This window comes from Camellia sinensis, chromosome 11 (genome assembly GCF_055761805.1).
Source record: "Camellia sinensis isolate YWXY chromosome 11, ASM5576180v1, whole genome shotgun sequence".
NCBI classification, from domain to species: domain Eukaryota; kingdom Viridiplantae; phylum Streptophyta; class Magnoliopsida; order Ericales; family Theaceae; genus Camellia; species Camellia sinensis.
The window spans coordinates 57,200,224-57,219,306 of record NC_138971.1 but is presented as its reverse complement, the minus strand read 5'-3'; the positions used below and the strand labels follow the sequence as shown (position 1 = coordinate 57,219,306).

The 19,083-nt window shown below is 37.2% G+C and overlaps 1 protein-coding gene and 1 long non-coding RNA gene across 7 annotated transcripts in view; both read right to left on the bottom strand.

Moving 5' to 3' along the window:
* Positions 1-477: 477 nt before the first annotated feature.
* On the bottom strand, positions 478-2,149 carry LOC114260878 (uncharacterized). The gene is made up of 2 exons (XR_003628772.2): positions 2,042-2,149; positions 478-930 (listed from the first exon to the last, which is right to left on the bottom strand). It is a non-coding gene; the product is annotated as an uncharacterized LOC114260878 (long non-coding RNA).
* Positions 2,150-5,370: 3,221 nt separating this feature from the next.
* The window catches only part of LOC114261269 (uncharacterized), a 31,743-nt gene continuing 18,030 nt past the window's right edge, over positions 5,371-19,083 (bottom strand). For 3 of the 6 annotated variants that reach the window (XM_028201514.2, XM_028201523.2, XM_082893961.1), the window contains one exon: positions 5,371-5,999. In XM_028201514.2, the coding sequence (XP_028057315.2) occupies positions 5,679-5,999 (321 nt within the window). In that variant the 3' untranslated portion in view covers positions 5,371-5,678. Of the gene's footprint in view, positions 6,000-16,122; positions 16,183-19,083 lie in introns of all 6 variants that reach the window. The other 3 variants (XM_028201509.2, XM_028201532.2, XR_003628882.2) reach the window with 2 other exon arrangements.

Here is a 19,083-nt window from a genome sequence, read left to right as displayed (position 1 = left end):
GTTAATCAGATATACGATTAATCAGATATGGTTACACCCAAATTCAGATGGAGCTATCATTCAAAATTCAGATGGCGTTATCATTCAATTGAAATTTGAAAATGAAATTGAGGATAAGGCCCTCTTATCACCTAGATGGCCCTCTATAAATATGAGGACCATTACACAAGAGAGGAGGTCAGAAAATCAAAAGCGAGAAGATCGAAGAGAGAGAAAGAAATCAGGAGCTAAAAAAGTAGTTACAAGAAAGAAGAAACGAAACTCAAAAAACTCAAGAGCCTACGCTACAAATGCAAAATGGCGATGAATAGGTAAAAGGTTCCAAGCCTAAGAATTGTACTTCGTATTCAAGGGTTCAAAACCCATAACAATTTCAATAAAATATTTATTTTTTCCTAAATTGTCTTCTGTTATTTATTTTATTCTTCATTAATCAGAGATTTTATTTAAATAAAATATGTAATTAATGATCTGGAATACAGATTGGAAATAGGAACCTGCTATTCAAATAATCAACACTATTTAGTCCAAAAACTAAACAGTGGACCTTGTAACATGAATTTTGAAATATGTTGAAACACTTCACGTTTCCAAATTTTTGTCTACAAATTCTAGCACGCCCAGTGAAAGGAATCAATTCACTGCCAAGGATCCAAGCCGTTGGGGGTGAAAGGAGCACATTCACTGCCAAGGATCTAAGCCATTGGGGTGAAATGAGCGCATTCACTACTAAGGATTTAAGCTATTGGGGTGAAAGGAGCCTAGTCACTGCCAAGGATTCAAGTCATTGGGGTGAAAGAAACCCATTCACTGAATTCAAGCCATTGGGGTAAAAGGAACACATTCATTGGCAATGATTTAAGCCAATCATTGCCATTGGAGTAGAAGGGGCAATGATACCTACAAAAACTCTGAAGCCTTGCGTGTTGCCTGCAAAAGAGGTAAAAAAATAATTAAAAAAAACCTAATTATCGTGATTCCTACAATTAAAATTTACTTGCACAAATCACAAGGGGGCAAGGCTAATTTGATTTTAAAAAAGAAAAAAATAGAGGTTTGTTCAGATGGCCAATTGTACATACAAGGGGCTGCTACTGGTACAAAATAAAATAAAGGGTAGCAGGCTTAAAGCATAGTATCCATGAAGCTAGTATGGGTATAGGAAAAAAAAGGGAGATAAAAAGCTACCTGCGTTGGTTTGTTCTAACAAAAATAAAAAAAAATACACAACCAACAACAAACAGGTTGCTGCTGTAAAAACAAAAAAAAGAAAGGACTGTCTGTTTTCATATTTAGGTTTAGCAAAAATCTGCTAAATAAACAAATACATGCTGTTACAAGAGGTATAGCAGGTTTTTCTTTGCTATCATAAAACAAGAAAAGTCTTTGTTTGGGCTCATGGTTAGCAAAAAAAAAAAAAAAAAAATGGTAGCAGCAGCAGACAAAAAAAAGGTGCTATGGATAAAAGGCATAGTGCATACTTGATGAACAGCTTGATGCCAATAAAAGAACTTGTTCTTTCTTAAAGTAAAGAAATCTTATGCCTTAAAAAAAATGCAGAGGTAGAAGTCTTGTTATGCCAAGGAATGCTACTGCATGCATAACTATGAACATGACATCCATGAAGTTGGTATGGGTGTTAAAAAAAAAAATTAAGCAAATACTGCGAGAAGATGATCATTTAAAATACAGTAGCATGCCACAAACAAAGGGCTGTAAAGAAGCAAAAAAATAATAAAGAAAATTAAAAGAAAGGAAAGAAAAGCTTTAGCTTCTAAAAAAAAACAGGCAGTAGGTTTTTTCTAAAAAAAATTATAAGTTTTTGTTCATATTTAAAAGCAAGGACTTTGTTCATATTTGGGTTAGAAAAAAAATATGCTTGAAGGCAGCCATGTCAACAATTTTGTTCTTGTGCCAAAGCACTAGAAAAAAAAACAAAAGAAAAAAACAAAAACAAAAACAAAAACAACAACAAAAACAAAAACAACCAAAAAAAAAAAGAAAAAGAAAATAGACAAACAAAAGAAGAAGAAAGACATACCTGACATGAAAAGATCGTTGAAGAACAACTTTTGCTGGGAAGATAAGAAAGAAAATGGTTAGAAAATTGTTGTTGGAAATATGTTGGAAGGATAAATATTTGCTAAAAAAAATCTGCTGGGAGAAAGAAAGTTGCAGGAGGAAAAAATATATATAGTCTACATGCATGGATAGGTGTTATATAAAGCAAAAGGTCTTACTTAAGAGGAGCGGTAGTGGTCTCCTAAAATACTCCAAAGAAGCAAGAGTTCATGTAGGATTAGAAATTCTATCAATACCAATCCATCCTATTTCATTTAGGCAAACTCCTAGCAAAAATCTGCTGTAAAATTGAAAGGGACTGATTCTGCAAATCAGTGTAAAAAAAAAAAAACAAATACAAAAGGATTAGGAGTCTCATAAATAAAAAAAGGCTCTTGCAAAAAGAAGTGGTGGCAAGTTGGTAAAAGGCCCACATTATAGAACGGAGAAAGAAGCCAACAAAATAAAAGGTCAATTAAATTTTTGGGCCTTACCCATGACCTTACATATAAAAAAAGGGGGTAATTTACCAACCAATCTCCCTTTCTAGCCTTATTACCTATTAGGTTCTAACTTATATTTTTATGTTCTATTAAGTCCTTAGTTGCCTATAATACCCTCATTGAATTTATTCCTCATTAATTTTCTCAATTTTTATTAACTTCTCTCTCTTGATCATTTTTCCAAAACCCTTCTCTCTCTCTCTCTCTCTCTCTCTCTCTAGAAAATACCACCACTGTTGCCATGGCCATGGCCATGGCCATCCACCCACCACCACTGCCACCACTGTCGTTTGTCACTGATCACCACCACCTTCGTTAGACATTACCATTACCATTGTTCACTAACCATCTCCACCATCGCCCATCTATTCACCAGCTTCAATTCACCGCCACTGTTTACCAACCACCTTCGCCATCGCCATCGCCATCGCCATCGCCATCGCCGATTTACACTATGCCATCGCCGATCTATACTCCGTCCTAGATCTACATTGATCTAGTTGTTTTTATTGTGAAATCAACTTCAAACGACTACAAGCAACATTGATTCTCCAAATCTCACCTTTCTCTCCCTCCCTCCCTCCCCATCTCTTTATTTCTCTCAAACCAAATCTGTTGCAAAGAAGGGTTTAATATATCAGTGATAAATTTATCACCGATATATGTCTTTGAATCTTGTGTTGATTTGTTACAATGATGATGAGATTTTCTTTTTGTAATTTTTTAACAAACAGTCAGTGAGAAATTATCAATGAATGTGTCTATTAGTGATTATCACTGAATATGTCTTCGAATCTTTGTGTTGATTTGTGACAATGATTACGAGATTTTTTTTATAATTTTTTAACAAACAGTTAGTGAGAAATTTATATGAATGTGTCTATCAGTGATAAATTTATCACTGAATATGTCTTTGAATCTTTGTATTGATTTGTGACGATGATGACGAGATTTTCTTTTTATAATTTTTTAACAAATAGTCAATGAGAAATTTATCAATGAATATGTCTATCAGTAATAAATTTAACATTGAATCTTTGAATCTTGTGTTAATTTGTGACAATGATGACGAGATTTTCTTTTTTCTTTTTTCTTTTTTTTACAAACAGTCAATGATAAATTTATCACTAAATATGTCTTTGAATCTTGTGTTGATTTGTGACGATGATGATGAGATTTTGTAATTTTTAACAAGCAGTGGTTAAATTTATCGTTGAATGTGTCAATTATAATTTTTTTTATTAGGTTTGTCTTTGATTCTTTGTGTTAATCTACGAATGTGAATAATTATTTTCTGGTAAGGATTCCTCATCTCTTTCCTTCATTTTCTTCATCCTTATTCTTCTCTTTTTCTCTTGTTGCCACATTGTTTGAGGAGGTACTTTGGTATTGACATGGTTGGGATGGAAAATGGCCGCACAAAAAATATTGTCAAAGTTCAGAGGTAGTTGCTGGAGGTCAATAATGGCTGCTGGCAATCAAAGATCAAGGCCAAAAGAGTCATTGGAGGTCGATGATGGTTGCCGACAGTCAGAAGTGGTTTTCGGTGGCCAATTAAGAGAGAGATTCTAACAGTTGTGATAGAGAGAGAGAGTAGAATTGTGGAGTGGTTTCTTTATTTGGACTAAATGTCAAGGGTAAAATGGAAAGATGTTCTAAATCTTTTTGAGTAAGGACCTCATAGGAATTAAGTCCGGTCCAAAGGACCAGCCCATAACTCCCTCTAAAAAAAAAGAGAGGATCAAGTCCACAAAAAGGGACCATGCCACAAAAATAAATAAATAAAAGGCCCATAGACTATAAAGAGCAATCAACCCATAGAAAAATAAAATAAAATAAAATATATTTTTTTTTAAAAAAAAGGATTAATTAGATTTTTTTGGGGGGGGGGTGTCAATGTATGACATAGCAAAGTTACAAATAAACAAAAAAAAAGAAAAAAATACAAAGCCTGAAAAGTGGCCAAAAGGAACCAAGGCCAAGAAATAATCTCATCCATGATCTAAAGAGTGTCTACATAAAAGTGCCAAATTGTCATGACTCACACAATTAAGAAAATTCACTTGCGCAAGTCATGAGGGGGCATTTGTTGGCACACAAATTTCAACCAAGTTTCAAATACAATCAATCAATTAATGACACACATAGAGCCTATGATAGGATTGTTGTAGATAATCACTTCCTAAAATGATCAACTTGATCCGTTGAAGTGCATAAATAAAACAACATCGTATCTCAGCAACGTAATTTAAGATATTCAAATGACACGCGGAGTCTACGAAAGATGACACATGTAGAGGCTACAACAAGAACACCACACAAGATGAAGTCCAAAGGGTTAATACGGTAATCAAATATCCAATTAATCAGATATGGTTACACACATATCTAGATGGCGCTATCATTCAAAATTCAAATGGCGTTATCACTCAATTTGAAATTTGAAATTCAAATTGAGGATGAGGCCCTGGATGACCCTTTATAAACATGAGAACCATCACACAAGGGAGGAGATCAAAAAATCAGTAGTCAGAAGTGAGAAGGGAGGAGCTAAAGAAGTTGTTACAAGAAAGAAGAAAAGAAACCCAGAGAACTCAAGAGCCTACGCTACAAACGCAGAATGACGATGAATAAGTAAAGGGTTCCAATCCCAAGAACTATACTTTGTATTCAAGGGTTCAAAACCTATAATAATTTCAATAAAATATTAATTTCTTCCTAAATTGTCTTCTGTTATTTATTTTGTTCTTCATTAATCGGAAGTTTCATTTAAATAAAATGTGTAATTAACGATTTGTAATACAGATTGGAAATAAGAACCTGTTATTCAAATAATCAACACTGTTTAGTCCAAAAACTAAACAGTAGACATTTGTAACATGAATTTTGAAATGTGTTAAAACACTTCACGTTTCCAAATTTGTGTCTACAAACAACATCATCATTCTGTTTCTCAACTAATACGAGGGACTTCGTGGGTTAAGAACATGGACTATTCCTTCTATAAGCTATATATATGCCTTCTCTTACGAAGGAGGCACACATGGACTACTTTTTGGTGGGTCTTAACCAAAATTTTCAATTAAACCATTATGCCATTGAACCAATTTCAGATCATCCTTGAATGAGGGTTGCTTTTGAAGTACTACCCTCTTCGCGATTCGCCCGTCTGCCAACCTCTGGTTGGGTAGAAAAATTAGCCTCCTTGTCACTATTATCACTAGTATCACTCTCTAAAATGGCTAGCTCCGTGATAGTGATAGTAGTAGTTTTGTTATGTTGGCTCTGCTTATTACCCGCAGAAGTGGCAATGCCCTTTCCCTTCACGCTTGTAACTCCCGTTTTGGGAATATTGCTAGAAGGTGCCCCTTGTGGTACCTCTTGAGGTGGTTCCTCTCCATTCCCCCTAGGAGCACTGGCTGTGATAGACATCTCCTGTTGAAAACAAAAGCAATCACAAAAAAGTCTAAGAGGGGAGGGGGGAACCATAATCAAACTTGATCAAGCAAAGTCATAATTATAATAAGGAGCCAAATATCAGGAAAAATTCCAATTTTGTTGTACCATTAGATTCCAGTTTTTGTGAATCATTCTCATGTAGAATTCTAGAAGATTTTGAAATGCATATTCACAATTTGAAATATTCGGTATAAACTCGGACACAACTTAATGTCTACAATACTTGACAAACTCACATTTTTTGGAATTCGGGCCTTAAGAAAGTCTTTTCATCCAATCCTAGTTTCATACCAGTTGACTTCACACAATCCAATTGAAGGTTGGAACATTTTAACTCTCACAAAAGAAAATGCTAAATACTGTCTTATATTTCACACACCATTCACAGTGTGAGAGCCATATTAAAGTCTGGGCTCATACTATAGTCCCAATTTTGAATCACAAATTTTTTTTTTTTTTAAAAAAAAAAAAAAAAAAAAAAGTGATGATGCAGTATCTATTACTTGGTTAGACAAGGCATATCCACTTTGGAAGCCTATGGTCTCCAAACCACACAATAAAATTTTTGGAGTCTAAAGAGAATGGTTTTAGTACTGTTTAGAGTCTCATTTTTACTTTATTTAAATTTAGTTTATTCTTAGTTGGTTTTATTTATATCAATCTTTCAAGAGTTAAACAGAGTATCTTGGTTCTTTGTTTGTTGTACATGAGTAGGCTGACCCATAAATCATATTTGGGGTCAAGTATTGTTATTTGGGTCTTCAATGCGGTCTATACTAGGCCTAGAGTTTTCTAAATAGTACAAGACTCAGAGGTATTATTAGCTTCCGGATTTGAAGTCTTTAATCCTATTAGAATTAGAAGTAGCCACCAATATAAATATTATGTGTGTAACCAATTTTTTTCAAATGGAGAGTTGAATTTTGGAGAATTTCTGCTTTTGTGACATTTTCTTTGCCCCTGGAGAGTAAGTCCTTTCTTTTCTTCTCTTTACAATCTACTTCTTCCCCTACTTTTTCTCATTGCAAGAAAACCAACTAATATTCTAGTGTTACATTTACAACCATAGAACAACTCCTAATTTAGGCTCAAAACCTTACCAAATCAAGCCTAAAATACTCATAATCCTTTCTCCCACATTTCAGCTTTTAACTCTGGGAGTAGCTCCCCTCAAGACTCCATTCTCTCCATATCCCTCAAAACTCTATTTCATGAATCCCGTGGGCCCACGACGGTGATCTGAACTGTTCATCTCGTAGATCTCAAAGAGGAATATATATGAAAAAAAATTAGCTTGTTTGGACATTGATAGACATACTTATTGTATTTTGTTTTATAAAGAGGATGGTTTTAGTTTAAAATGATACTTACCATTCATTTCATAAAACAAAACACGGTTAGCTCAAAAGAGAAGAATATATATACAAAAAATTGTTTGATTGGACATTGATAGACGTACTTATTGTATTTAGTTGCTGGAAATTGTGTTCATGCATATAATATGATAGTGGTGTTGGTGGTAGATAGTGGCATGTATAGAATATGATAGTGGTGTTGGTGGTAGATAGTGGTATGTATAGAATATGATAGTGGTGTTAGTTGTAGATAGTGGCATGTATAGAATATGATAGTGGTGTTGGTGGTAGATAGTGGCATGTATATAATATGATAGTGGTAGATAGTGGTAATATATAATATGTAAGTGGCATATAATGGGTTATGATGATGTTTGTAATATCTCCTATATAAGGAGTGTCATTTGGTCTTGTAAGATAAGAAGTTTTGAATATAACAGAAATATATTCCTTCTTCCTCATATTTTCGGAGTTCTTCTTCTTTATATTTTCTAAGTTGGTATCAGAGCAACAAAAAACACAGCAGCCCTAAAACCGTCATAGCCACGTCGGAAGTCACGTCCGGAACCACTTCAACCCCTGCCGCTGCCATTCCGGTGAAAACGTCCAACTCTCACTCTGTCCAAATCACCACCATCCGCCTAAATGGTGATAATTTTCTCCGCTGGTCACAATCTGTCCGGATGTATATCCGTGGGCAAGGAAAGATCGGTTACATCACTGGTGACAAGAAGGCTCCTGCTGTTAATGATCCGCTGTTCGACAATTGGGACGCTGAAAACTCCATGGTTATGACATGGTTGGTCAATTCCATGGAGGAGGATATAAGCTCTAATTACATGTGCTATACTACTGCACAAGAATTGTGGGATAATGTTAGTCAGATGTATTCTGACCTAGGAAATCAATCTCAAGTTTTCGAATTAACTTTGAAGTTGGGAGAGATTCGTCAAGGAGATGATTCCGTCACCAAATATTTCAATTCGTTGAAAAGGTTGTGGCAGGATCTTGACATCTTCAACACATACGAATGGAAATTGGTTGACGACTGCAACCACCACAAGAAAACTGTGGAAGACAGCCGTATTTACAAGTTTCTTGCCGGTCTCAACATTGAATTCGATGAAGTGCGAGGAAGAATTATTGGCAAACCTCCTCTCCCATCCATTGGCGAAGTATTTGCCGAAGTCAGAAGGGAAGAGAGCCGAAGGAGCGTCATGCTTAAGAAAAAAGGTAATGGTGAATCAATTGAAATTTCTGCTTTAATTAGCGATGCTGCGGCCAACAAGGCTGCAAATTACCAGCGCAGGTTTGATGATAAGCCACGGGTCTGGTGTGATTTTTGCAACAAGCCTCGCCATACACGCGAAACGTGTTGGAAGATTCATGGCAAACCTGTCAACTGGAAAAGCAGCAAACAAGGAGAGAAGAATCGTGGCTTTCCTACCGCTAATGAAGCCGATTCAGGTCCCTTCAACAAAGAGCAGATTGATCAACTCTTAAAGCTGATAAAATCCAACTCCTCAACCGGTACTCCTAGTGTTTTGTTGGCACAAACAGGTAGAAATCCTAAAGCCTTCTCTTGCCTAAACTTCTCTCCGTGGATCATAGATTCCGGTGCCTCCGATCACATGACTAGTTTTTCCCATTTATTTAGTACCTATTTCCCTTGTTCTGGTCATGACAAAATCAGAATAGCCGATGGTAGTTTTTCACCTATTGCAGGAAAAGGATTTATTAAACTAACTGAGAAAATTAATCTCAATGCTGTTCTTCACGTCCCCAACTTAGCCTGTAACCTTTTGTCTGTCAGTAAACTATCTAAGGATTCTAATTGTCGTGTTACATTTTTTGAATCCCATTGTGAATTTCAGGACCAGAACTCGGGGATGATGATTGGGCGTGCTAGGATGCTTGAAGGTCTTTACTACTTTGATGAAGTACCTGTTAGTAATAAAAAAGCTCAGAGCTTTAATAGTACCAGTTCAATCTCTGTTCGAGAAAAAATAATGCTATGGCACTATAGGCTAGGACATCCTAGTTTTCTTTATCTGAAACATTTATTTCCAGAATTATTTAAAGGGATTGATTGTTCTTCTTTTCATTGTGAAAGTTGCATTTTTGCAAAATTTCATCGCTCTACTTATTTGCCAAAACCTTACCAGGCTTCAAAACCTTTTTATTTGATTCATAGTGATGTTTGGGGCCCTTCTAAAATCACTACTCTTTCTGGTAAAAGATGGTTTGTTACATTTATTGATGACCATACCCGCTTATGTTGGATTTATTTGATGAATAAAAAATCTGACGTGAAAAATTTATTCACAAATTTTTACAATATGATTGAAAACCAATTTCAAACCAAAATTGGTATTTTACATTCTGATAATGGAACAGAATATTTCAATGAGCAGTTGGGTGAGTTTTTGGAAAAAAAGGAAATTTTTCATCAATCTACATGTCGGGATACCCCTCAACAAAATGGCATTGCAGAACGAAAAAATAAACATCTACTTGAAGTAGCACGTGCTATAATGTTTTACATGCATGTTCCTAAATATTTATGGGGTGAAGCAATTTTAACAGCCTCTTATTTGATAAACAGGATGCCTACAAAGGTGTTAACATACAAAACACCTTTTGATTGTCTCAAAACTTTTTTTCCTGACACGAGGTTGTTTTCTGATTTACCCGCCAAAGTTTTTGGATGTACTGCCTATGTTCATGTTCCCAGTCAATTTCGTTCAAAACTTGACCCCCGTGCTATAAAATGTGTTTTTTTGGGTTATTCCTCAAACAAAAAGGGGTATAAGTGCTTCGATCCTCAAAACAAGAAATTTCATGTGAGTATGGATGTGTCATTTGTGGAAACAAAATCCTATTTCCCCAACACTTCTCTTCAGGGGGAGACAAGTGGAGTAGAAGACCGTTTTTGGGATATTTCTATCCCGCTCCCCAATGTCATTTATCCTACACAAAAACCACATCTGTCTGATAATGATCACTTAGGAGAACCAAGTTCTACGGTGCCTAGTCAAGAAGATTCTTGTTTAGGGGGAGAAGTACTACAAAATGATCTAAATCCTGAGCTTCAGGTTTATACTAGGAAGCGATTTCATCTGAGGAATAATGACCCGAATGTCCATCCTAATGACCCGAATGTCCACCCGAGTTCTGGCATCGAAATTTTAGGTAATCCTATTCCTTCAATTTCCGACCTTGATGTACCTATAGCAATTAGGAAAGGTGTCCGAAATTGCATTAAACATCCTATTGCAAATTACCTCTCCTATCAAAGACTGTCTAAAAACCATAGAGCTTTCACATCTAGGATTTCACACTTGTTTGTTCCAAGGAATATACAGGAAGCATTGGATGATCCGAATTGGAAATTAGCAGTCATGGAGGAGATGAATGCTTTAAGGAGAAGTGGTACTTGGGAGATAGTTGATCTACCCAAAGACAAGAAAACAATTGGGTGTAAATGGGTGTTTACGATAAAATGTAACGCAGATGGAAGCGTTGAGAGATACAAGGCGAGACTGGTAGCTAAAGGCTTCACTCAAACTTATGGGATCGACTATCAGGAGACGTTTGCTCCTGTTGCTAAAATAAATTCCATCAGAGTACTGTTATCTCTTGCAGTAAATTCAGATTGGCCTCTACATCAACTTGACATTAAAAATGCATTTCTCAATGGTGATCTTGAAGAGGAGGTGTTCATGAGCCTACCGCCGGGATTTGAGCAGAGACTTGGAAGTGACAGAGTATGCAGATTGAACAAGTCATTATACGGACTCAAACAATCACCAAGAGCGTGGTTTGAACGCTTTGGGAAGGCAGTTATCAGTTGTGGCTTCTCGCAGAGTCAAGCAGATCACACAATATTTTATAAACATTCAAAAAACAGTAAAATTGCAATTTTGATTGTTTATGTTGATGACATCATTTTAACTGGTAATGATGAAGCAGAGTTAGCAGCCCTCAAAGAGAAACTCGCAAAAGAATTTCACATTAAGGATCTGGGAGCCCTCAAGTATTTCCTCGGAATGGAATTTGCAAGATCCAAGGAAGGTATATTCGTTAATCAGAGAAAATATGTTCTTGATCTCCTTGGAGAAACAGGTATGCTTGGCTGTAAGATGGCGGAGACTCCGATCGAGCCTAACTTGAAGTTACAAGCTGCTAAGGCTGAAGAAGTCAAAGAGAGAGAACAATATCAGCGACTTGTAGGGAAATTGATTTACTTGTCTCATACGCGGCCTGATATTGCCTTTGCAGTCAGCATGGTAAGTCAGTTCATGCACTCACCAGGGGCAGAGCACTTTGAGGCCGTTTATAAGATCTTAAGATATTTGAAAGGAACTCCAGGGAGAGGCTTACTGTTCAAGAAACATGGACATCTTCAAGTTGAAGTATACATAGATGCAGATTGGGCAGGAAGTGTTACAGACAGGAGATCAACATCCGGATACTGCTCCTTTGTAGGTGGGAACCTAGTTACATGGCGGAGTAAAAAACAGAATGTGGTAGCTAGAAGTAGTGCAGAAGCAGAGTTCAGAGCTGTTGCCCATGGAATCTGTGAAGTAATGTGGATTAAAAGAATTCTTGAAGAATTAAAGTTTTCTCACCCGACACCTATGAAGGTCTATTGTGACAACAAAGCAGCTATATCTATAGCTCATAATCCAGTTCTACATGATCGCACAAAACATATAGAAGTAGATAAACATTTCATCAAGGAGAAAATCAATGCTGGCATAATCTGTATGACCTACCTTCCAACAGGTGAACAATTAGCTGATGTGCTAACGAAGGGACTACACAAGAAGCAATTTGATAAGCTGACTAGCAAGCTGGCTATGGAAGATATCTTCAAACCAGCTTGAGGGGGAGTGCTGGAAATTGTGTTCATGCATATAATATGATAGTGGTGTTGGTGGTAGATAGTGGCATGTATAGAATATGATAGTGGTGTTGGTGGTAGATAGTGGTATGTATAGAATATGATAGTGGTGTTAGTTGTAGATAGTGGCATGTATAGAATATGATAGTGGTGTTGGTGGTAGATAGTGGCATGTATATAATATGATAGTGGTAGATAGTGGTAATATATAATATGTAAGTGGCATATAATGGGTTATGATGATGTTTGTAATATCTCCTATATAAGGAGTGTCATTTGGTCTTGTAAGATAAGAAGTTTTGAATATAACAGAAATATATTCCTTCTTCCTCATATTTTCGGAGTTCTTCTTCTTTATATTTTCTAAGTAGTTTTATAAAGTGGATGGTTTTAGTTTAAAATGATATTTACCATTCATTTCATAAAACAAAACACAGTTAATTAATTTGTCTATCAATGTCCAAACAAGCTAATTTTTTTTGTATAAGTTCTTCTCTTCAAGGACTACGAGATGAACGCTTTGGATAATTGTTGTGGGTCTCATGAGTCACACGAAATGGAGTCTTGAGGGAAAAGTGCCAGCTGTACAAATCTTCCAGTAGCCACTTTTCAGAAAATTCTGCAACCTGCCTTCTGGGAAATCGTGCCTAATCTCGCACCGATTCAGCTCCCAACTTGCACCTAAATTTCTCTATTGACCTACCACAGTGGTTACTAATGTGGAGTTGTCGACAAAAATTGAGGCATTTGTAAATTTTTTTGAATAAACTCGTATATTCAATTGTATGTAAAATATAAGAATACATTGTTTTATACATCAATCTAACCCTAGAACTGAAAAAAGGAAACAAAATCCCTAATATATACAGAATATATAAACTACCATTTATACATGAAATATAATATTCTCACACCTCCGCTCAGACTCAAGGTGTTTTAGCAGAAAACACTGAGAGTTTACCACGAAGAAACTGAAACCGAACAGTGGTGTGAGTCTTGGTAAAGAAGTCAGCAAGTTGCAAACCCAACGAGGCGAAAGGAAGCAAGATAGAGCCAAACTGCAAATGGTGACGAACAAAGTGACAAGCAATTTTAATGTGCTTTGTCCGCTCATGGAAAACAGTGTTATGGGCAATCTGAATAGCACTACGGTTGTCACAGTAGAGGGAGGTTGGAGAAGACTGAGGGATACCCAAATCAAATAAAAGACAATGAAACCAAACAATCTCAACAATAACATGAGCTATAGCACGGTACTCAGCTTCGGGAGTAAAACAAGCAACAACAGTTTGTTTCTTGCTTTTCCAAGAGAGCAAGGAATCACCAAGAAACATACAAAACTAGACGTGGACTTGCAATCAGTAACATCACTAGCCCAATCAAAATTAGCATATACCACCAAATCTGGAGAGGAAGTAGAGGACAATAATAAACCCTGAAATATAGTACCTTAGAGATAATGAAGAATGTAAACCAATGCAGCCCAATGTGTGGAGCAAGAAGCAGAAGCAAACTGGCTAACCACATGAACAGCATAAGCAAGATCAGGACGAGTAACCATTAAACAGACTAAGCAACCCGCAAGCTCGCGATATAAAGTGAAATCATCTAGAGGGACACCATCAGTAGAGTTGAGCTTCACGTTAAGCTCAGTAGGTGTATCAAAAACCTTAGTATCAGTAAGACCAGCACGGTGAATGACCTCATTAGCATACTTAGTCTAAGACAGAAAATAGCCCTTTGAAAAAGAAACAACCTCAATACCGAGAAAATACTGCAATGGACCCAGATCCTTCATCTCGAATGTGCAGAAGACATGCTGCTTGACCTTAAAGATAGCAGCAGAGTCAAAGTCAGTAATGATCATATTATCCACATATAGTAAGAGAGCAACAAAACCAGCCGAGGTATGTCTCAGAAACAAAGCAGAGTTGGAAGCAAAAGGATGAAACCCAAGCTCAGTAATAGCAGTCTAAAAGCGATCATACCAAGCACGAGGAAATTGCTTCAAACCATACAGAGCATGCCGAAGATGACAAACCTACCCAAAAGAGTGGGGAAGGTCATGGGGTGGACACATGTAAACCGCCTCAGTGAGATGAACGTTAAGAATGAGATGACCATTAAGAAAAGCATTCTTAACGTTCATCTAATAGAGAGGCCAATGTCAAATAGCAGCAACAGAAATCAAGGTACGGACAGTAATCATCTTGGCAACAAGGGCAAAGGTCTTCTCATAATCAATACCACTCTTGCGAGAAACTCTTGGCAACCAGGCGAGCTTTATATCGCTCGAGAGAACCATCAGAATAAGTCTTGACTTTATAGACCTATTTGCAACTAACCAGATTCTTGTCAGTAGGCAACGGGACCAACGCCCAGGTGTTAGTCTGCTGCCAGGCAAACAACTCATCCTCCATAACTCGAACCCAATTGGGATCTTGACAGGCCTACTTATAAGACTGAGCTTCTAAAAAATAATGAATAGCAAATAAAAAAGTACACTAAGAAGCAAAAAAAACATGTATTAGACCAACCCAATCTGTTTGGAGGATGACACTCTCGAGTAAGATATCGATGTGCAACAGGATCAGAGTCATCAGAAGCAGGAGGATTAGCAGTAGGAGCAGAGACAACTAGTAGAGGGAGAGCCTAGCGACGAGAATAAACTAACAACGGAGGAGGAGAAGGAGCAAGCTAGGGGGAAGAGAAAATAGAGTAGATTCATGGGATTCAGTGGAGAAAGACTCGGCATGAGGGGTGGTAGGAGGAGAGGAGGGAACAAGTTCAGGAGGAACAGTAAAGATATACTCATCATGAGGAACCTCGAAATGAAATGGATCAATATGAACCAAATCCTCTTTGGAAATAGAAGCAGTGATAGGAGAAAGCTGAAAGTAAGGCAGATGTTCGAAAAAAGAAACATGACAGGAGATATAAAGACGATGGGAAACAGGGTCATAACACCGATAACCTTTCTGAGTAAGACTATAACCTAAAAAGACACCAGGGACAAACCGGGCACTAAGTTTGGTCCGATCTTTGCGGGGAAGAAGGACAAATAGGAAAACCCAAACACACAAAAGAGGGAGTAATTAGGAATTTGAGAAAACAAAACCTTATAAGGAGACCGACCAAAAAGAAGGGGAGTAGGCAAGCGGTTGAGAAGAAAACCAGCAGTAAGAACTACCTCTCCCCAAAACGGAGCCAGAACTAAGATAGAGAGAAGAAGAAACCTAGTTGTCTCAAGGAGATGACGGTGTTTACGCTCGGCTCGACTATTTTAGGCAGGTGTATCTGTACAGGAAGTTTGGTGAATGATACCCAAATTGGCTAAATACTCACAGAACTCATTTTTAAAATATTTCTCACCCAAGTCAAATCGTAACACTTTAATTGTAGACCCAAACTGAGTAGTAATCATAGACTGAAAGGTATGGTATATTTGATAGAAATTGGACTTATGAGTCATAAGATAAACCCAAGTATAATGGGTGCAGTCGTCAACAAATGACATATAGTATGCAGAACCCCCTTTGGTGAGAATAGGAGAAGGGCCCCAAACATCAGTATAAACGAAAGAAAACAGTGTATCAGATAGAGAAGTACTTCTATGAAAAGGTAAGGCTGTCATTTTGGCAAGTTTACACCCTCGACATTCAATAAATTCACTAGGAGAAACTTTACCCAATATACCTGATTGAGCTAAAGACCGTAAACGGTTAGCAGACAAATGCCCCAATCTAGAATGCCACAAGTAGAAAAGACTGGACAGAGAATCTAACTAAAAAGAGGAAAAGACAGTCGGAGAGGTTGTCATAGGCAGATGCAAGCTCACCACCATATAGAGGTTTCCAATTCCACGACCAGTCCTAATCTGTTGCTTTGACATCCGATCCTACACAGAGATAGAAAAAGAAAAATAACATCAAAACTGGAGGCATCAAGCTGACTGATAGATTATAAACTGACAGATAATTGAGGAACATAAAAGAAAGATAGAATAGAGACAACAGACCTATCTGACAGTAAGACAGACCCAACAGATATAACAGATATACTAGACCCATTAGCAGCATTAACAGTAATAGGAAAAGGAGGGGGAGTACAATTTTGACGTAAGAAGAGATGGGAAGTCATGATGAGAGGCACCAGAGTCAAAAATTCAAACAGACGAAGAGATACTTGAAGAATACCCAAGCAAACCTAAATGAAGAGATGAAACAATGGAGGCAGATGAGGATGGCTGGGAAGTAGATAGCATATGCTGAAACTAACTAATCTGAGCACTCAAGGAAGCCAAGGTAGGATCGAGAGCTGGAGCAGATGCAGTAGAACCGGCAAAAGGCCAAACGGTACTCAGAGGAGCGGCGTAGAAGTGGATCGAAAACTGCTAAGAAGACGAAGCAGACAGACATCATTTCTTGCGACAATGGTACTTCCAATGACCCACCCCTTTGATGGCAGTAGGCACATTCATCAAAAGCCAGAGACATTGTAATAACCAGAAAGCTCAGGGGTTCAAGTGTAAGAACCCAAAGATCAGAACTAGAACCGTAATAAGCAAAAAAGTTATCCAACGAACCCATAAATTAACAAGGTCCCAAGTGGGGTCACTTTATAATAACCAAAATCTTGACCCAACCCACAAATATTCCAAGTCAAATAGACAGAACTGGAAGCCCTGACCCACAAATATCCCAAGTAGAATCAGAGAGAGAGAGAGAGAGAGACTGAAGCAGAGATAGAGACCAGCGATGGAGCTTCATAGGGCTCTGAATAGCAACGATAGTGAGAGAGATGATGCCACGACTAGCGACTTGGTTCCTAGGCCAACTTGGTTCTTCGACTGAAACTGAAACAGAAACAGAAACAGAAACAGAGGCAGAGACCAGAGGAAGAGTTATGATGATCAAGAACCAAAGAAATCCAAAGAAGGGTCACGTTGAACTCAACCTAGAGAGATAAGGCCAATGTGACACTCCTTCAACCAGTGCAGACGGAGCACGAAGTCATCTTCCTAAAGCAGATGAGGAACCAGTTGATCACGTGAGACACTCGTGACCTTCGATTGAACCAAACGAAGACAGAGGAAGTCACGACTTGTGACTTAGAGAGAGATGAAACCAAAGGGCTGCTTTCCGAGAAATAATCGCGACGAAGGAGACGACCTATGATCACGACTTAGTGAGAATTTGATGAGGAAGACGATTCAGAGACAACGTCTAGGGTTTGGGCTCAGAGGCGGCTCTGATACCATGTAAGAATTTCTAAACAACCCGTATATTCATTTGTATGTAAAATATAAGAATACATTAGTTTATATCAATCTAACCCTAGAACTAAAAAAAGGAAACAAAATCCCTAATATATACAGAATATATAAACTACTATATATACATAAAACATAATATTCTCACAGCATTTTCAAAAGAACATGAAGCTCAGAGAGAAATCATGGTTCAATAATAAGTTCTTCAAAAACAAAAGTTGATACCACTCAATTCTTGAAGGCTTCCACTAATACTTTTTTTGTTTCTTTTTTCATTTTTCAACAAGGGTATAGGAGCGGGTAGCTAATGTATCATGCTTCAATATCCCTAGTTCAATATCAAAAGTTGAAACAATTGGACGCTAATTTGCCAATACAATTCCCACCACCAATGTTACTCATAAGGGAAGAACCACAAATTCAACTAAGGTAGCAAATTCCCCCTCTACAACCACAACAATGGCTTGAAAGGAATCATGGAGATAGAAGAAACTGGGTGGTTGACAAAGAAATATAGTAAGAAGTTAACTATTTTAATGAGGACAACCATTCCCATGTTTTCCTTAATTTAGATACCTAATCCAGAAAGCTTTAGATGGTATGAGATGAATGAAAATTCAAAAGGTAGTGTTTGGTTTGATTTTTAATACATGATTTGGATGAAAATTTGAAATAAAGCTCAAGGGAGCAACACATGTTTGGTGGATCAAAGTGCAAGCAAACATTCAAAGGACTGGAATGGGTGAGATTGGAACTTGGGAAAAGATTAAGCAAGCAATTATGCACCAGTTTCTGCCAGTAAACTACAAGCAAAGTACCAATCTTCAATTATGCCCTTGAGGCAAGATAACATGTCTATGGAAAAGTATACATGTAACGTCTATCACTTGGCCATTCATTCTGCTTTTGAATTTTTTTTTTTTTTTTTATATAAATTTTTTTGGGTAGTTCTTTTGATTGGAATGAAGATGTTATGATTATAATGAATTAAAGCCACAGCTTGCTTTTAAACTTACTGCAACTATGCTCTATTCGTTAAGTGATACTATTCAAGTTATAAGAGGATTTGTCACTAAAATCTTCCATAAAATTTCCACTGCAAAATAACTATCTAAGCGAGAAATTAGTAAGCTGGTTTTAGTGATTGTTGAGAGATTGCATAGTGGTTCTTCTAATTCTAACAGCAGCCCAACTCATTCTTCAACAAGCACATTAGGGAATCTAATGTACCCAATAAGCGGTCTAGTTCTAGTGCTTTTAAGCAATGATGCTTCTGAAACATGATGCTATAATTGTAATGGTTTTGGTCATCTCCCTTTTGACTGCCCTACCAAGTTTGTTGCCATGGTTGAAAAGGAAATTCCTAAAGAGTCAAGGGGATTTCATAAATCACCACTTGACAAAGAGAGATGTAATGCCCATCATGTTCTAGGTCTCCAAAATTTTTGAACTCCTAGACTCTTTTTTTTCCCCTAGAAAAGATAAGCATAAAGGCTAAATAGAAGCAAAGAAACATGATAAGATAAA